The sequence below is a fragment of the Acomys russatus genome, chromosome 31 (genome assembly GCF_903995435.1).
Source record: "Acomys russatus chromosome 31, mAcoRus1.1, whole genome shotgun sequence".
Taxonomy (NCBI): domain Eukaryota; kingdom Metazoa; phylum Chordata; class Mammalia; order Rodentia; family Muridae; genus Acomys; species Acomys russatus.
Window position 1 is genome coordinate 37,267,035 of NC_067167.1, and position 3,762 is coordinate 37,270,796.

General features: G+C 48.2%; 1 protein-coding gene across 1 annotated transcript; it reads left to right on the plus strand.

The window, feature by feature from the left end:
• The first annotated feature begins 2,500 nt into the window (after positions 1 to 2,500).
• Lrrc10 (leucine rich repeat containing 10) lies at positions 2,501 to 3,420 on the plus strand. The gene has a single exon (XM_051139874.1). It carries the CDS (start codon positions 2,593 to 2,595, stop codon positions 3,409 to 3,411), a length of 819 nt encoding a protein of 272 aa, XP_050995831.1. The 5' UTR covers positions 2,501 to 2,592; the 3' UTR covers positions 3,412 to 3,420.
• The last annotated feature ends 342 nt before the right edge of the window (positions 3,421 to 3,762 follow it).

Below are 3,762 nucleotides of genomic sequence, written 5' to 3' on the forward strand. Positions count from 1 at the left end.
TACATTTTTATCACTATCTTGCTTTTAGATAGGGTCTCACTAGGTGGACCAAGCTGGCTGGAAACTCATTATGTCGTCTGGGTTGGCCTTGGGTTTTCAGCAATTCTTCTGCCTAGCCAAGGGCTAGGATTACAGGTGGGCACCATTATGCCCAGCCATTACGCCCTTATAAAATATCAAACAGCACAAAGCGGTGTAAGTGAAAAAGTGAACTTCCCACGTCATCCTAAATCTCCAGGAAGATTTCTTATAAGCAAGCACCCTAACTTTTTTTTTGGCGGGGGAGGGGGGAAAGGGGGACAGGGGAGGGAGTGGGTACGTTTCAAGACAGGGTTTCTCTGTCAGGATTGTCCTGGACTTACTTTGTAGACTAGGCTGGACTCGAACTCATAGTGATCCACTTGCCTCTGCCTCCTGAGTGCTGGGATCAAAGACATGTGCCACCAATCCCAGATGCACCATTACTTCTTCTTCGTCTTCTTCTTTTTTAAAATAATTTTTTAAAAAGTTTATTCTATGCTCATTGGTGTTTTGCCTGCATGCACGTCTGTGTGAGGGTGGCAGACCTTGGAGTTACAGACAGTTGTGAGCTGCCATGTGGGTGCTGGGAATTGAACCCGGGTCCTCTGGAAGAGCAGTTAGTGCTCTTAACCACTGAGCCATCTCCCAAGCCCTGCACCATTACTTCTTAACAGAAATATTTACTCACACACAAGAATGTATGTATACTTTTTCATAAATGGAAATCACAAACACTGTTCTGAACCTTGCTTGTTTTCTTTCTAATTTCTCCTAAGTATCTTCTCAAATCAATTTCTATAAATTTATCTGTTTATTTTTAATAGTCATCTATAATACAACAAGGTAATATAACGAGTGGGATCTCAATGCCTTGGCCGGTTTACTTTTCACTTACCCAGACTCTGTGGCTTGTTGAATGAGGCACAGGAGTTGTGGGGAGGGAAATGTTCTGTTCCCAGAATTCATTCAGGAATCCAGGGTGACCCAAGGTGCTGCCATGTGACTTCTACTTACTTGCTGGCTCCTAAAGTCACCCCAGGTGACACTATGCGGCCAGTAAATGGGGGAAAGAGCATGAAAAGGGTGAAAACCTCTGTCTTGTTTTACAGCAAAGAGCCTGAACCACTTTTTCCAGGAGACAGATTTTTGTTGTTGTTGTTTTGTTTTGTTTGTTTGTTTTTTGAGACAGGGTCTCTCTGTGTAGCCTTGGCTGTCCTGAACTCACTTTGTAGACCAGGCTGGCTTCAAACTCACAGAGATCCACCTGACTCTGCCTCCCAAGCACTGGGACAGATAGATATATTTTTAAATTTAATACGTGTGTGTGTGTGTGTGTGTGTGTGTGTGTGTGTGTGTGTGTGTATGCCTGCCCTGACACGTCACTGTTTTCTTCCAACTGGGTACTACTACTGAAGAGAATCACAAAGCTTTGACAGGCATTTAAATGGAGCTGGCACAGCTCTAATAATCTATGTTTTAGAAGGCTAGTCTGCCTCCCCTTTCCATCTCGTTGTTTGTCAAAGGGTATGTGTGTGCATGCGTGTGCACCCGTGTGTGTGTGTGTGTGTGTGTGTGTGTGTGTGTGTGTGTGTGTGTGTATTTTAGCAGCAATGGAGGCAGGGCCCCATTTCTGCTAGGCAAGCAGTCTACCAGCTCAAACATACCTTATTAGAGTGTAACACCATGTCAACAGATAATACTGAGACGAGACATACAAACACACAGCTGCTGCTTCCCATTACATATGGACTCAGGCTTGCTGGAGCTGGGGAGGGAGTCTGTGAAGGGTGTAGACCCTGACTTAACGCTCCTAGGAATATGTCCTAGGAGACCTAGGGTGTGTTGTCCTTGCTCCTGTCATGCTGAGGACTGAGGCAGGCAGGCCTTTGTTCTTGTTGGGTCAGCTATCTCCCAGTTCCCGCAGCTTTCACACCTGTATGTACAATGGTGTTTAGAAGAGCCACACTCAATAAGTAGCCCGTTACTCCAGTGTGAAGAACTGTTTAAATCACTGTACATACAAATGGAATACTATGCAAGTACTTAAAGTAATTGTGTATTTTATAGCTGCAAATGTAAAACATGTCCATGATGTGATTTTTTTTAATTCACATGTAATCTAAAAAAAAAAAAAACCAAATTAATCACTTGTAACAAAAAAAGAGAAGACTATACATTCAAATCTTTATAGCTTTATCTGCATAGTGCAAGTATGGGAAAACAGAAAAATAGAAAATTTTCATTTCTACTTTACTTTTGTCACAGTATTTTATCATTAGGGGAAAAACAATAACAATCAGGAATGAGTAAATAAAAAAGATAGGGGCTTAAGTGATTAAAGACAAATATGTGAGTTGGACATGGCCTCCCAGACCTTGCCTGTCTGTTGGGCCTGTCACCAGACACTCTGGTTGCTATCAGGAGCACTTTTCACTGTCAAAGTGACTGGCTTTTGTCACAGAATCCCGGGTTATAAAGGGAGGGCAGAAGAGATCCAGAGCAGTCAGCGGAGCCAGGCCCCACTCTGGGACAGAGTTGGTGGGCAGAGGCCTCCCCAGCAGCCCGCTCCACATGGGGAACAGCATCCGGGCCCTGGTGGCCTTCATCCCTACTGACCGCTGCCAGAGTTACGTGGTGGGAGACCTCCGGGAGATGCCGCCCGACAGGATGGTGGATCTGAGCGGGAGCCAGCTGCGTCGCTTCCCACTGCACGTGTGCTCCTTCACCGAGCTGGTAAAGCTCTACCTCAGCGACAACCACCTCCACAGCTTGCCTCCGGACCTCGCACAGCTGCAGAACCTGCAGATCCTGGCCTTGGATTTCAACAACTTCAGAGCTCTTCCCCAGGTGGTGTGTACCTTGAAACAGCTCTGTATCCTGTACCTCGGCAACAACAAACTCTGTGACCTCCCGGATGAGCTCAGCCTGCTTCAGAACCTCCGCACCCTGTGGCTTGAGTCCAACTGCCTCACCAGGCTGCCGGATGTGGTGTGTGAGCTGAGCCTCCTGAGGACCTTGCACGCGGGGTCCAACGCCCTCCGCCTGCTGCCAGGCCGGCTCCGGCGCCTACGCGAGCTCAGGACTATTTGGCTCTCAGGCAACCAGCTCGCAGACTTCCCCCCTGTGCTGCTTCACATGCCCTTCCTGGAGGTGATCGACGTGGATCGGAACAGCATCCGCTGCTTCCCCAGCCTGGCCCACTTGACAAATCTGAAGTTGGTCATCTATGACCACAATCCTTGTAGAAATGCCCCCAAGGTGGGCAAAGGGGTGCGCCGTGTTGGGAGATGGGCGGAGGAGACAGCAGAGCCTGACCCTAGAAAAGCTAGGCGGTACGCACTGGCCAACGAGGAGAGTCAAGGGCCAGCTTCTCTCCTGAGCAGCTCCTGAGTAGGCTAACACTAAAGACCCAGCTGTCTTGAAGATGGCTCGGCTCGTAAGAGCGGAAGGGGTGGTCCTGGCTCTTCCCAGGGCGGATAGAGAGCCAGGTGAGATGCTGTAAAGGAATACTGGGCAAACACTTCTGCTCCACAGCACCTTTTCCTAGGGGAAGGTGTGTGCTGTCGGTGGCCTGGCCTGGAATCCTTAGTGACTGTCACTTCCTGTGCCAGAAGCAGCTCCTTCGAATAAGCTATTTTGAAACACCGAAGAGCAAGAAGAGGCAGGGCCACGTTGGCCTCTTCCACTATGCTGGAGCGGCTGGTCATGAGGCCAGTGAATGCTTCGAATAAGGTATTTGTT

What these genes read in the sequence shown, in the direction of transcription:
- Lrrc10 (XM_051139874.1), top strand. Translation starts at nt 2,593, where the DNA reads ATGGGGAACAGCATCCGGGCCCTGGTGGCCTTCATCCCTACTGACCGC.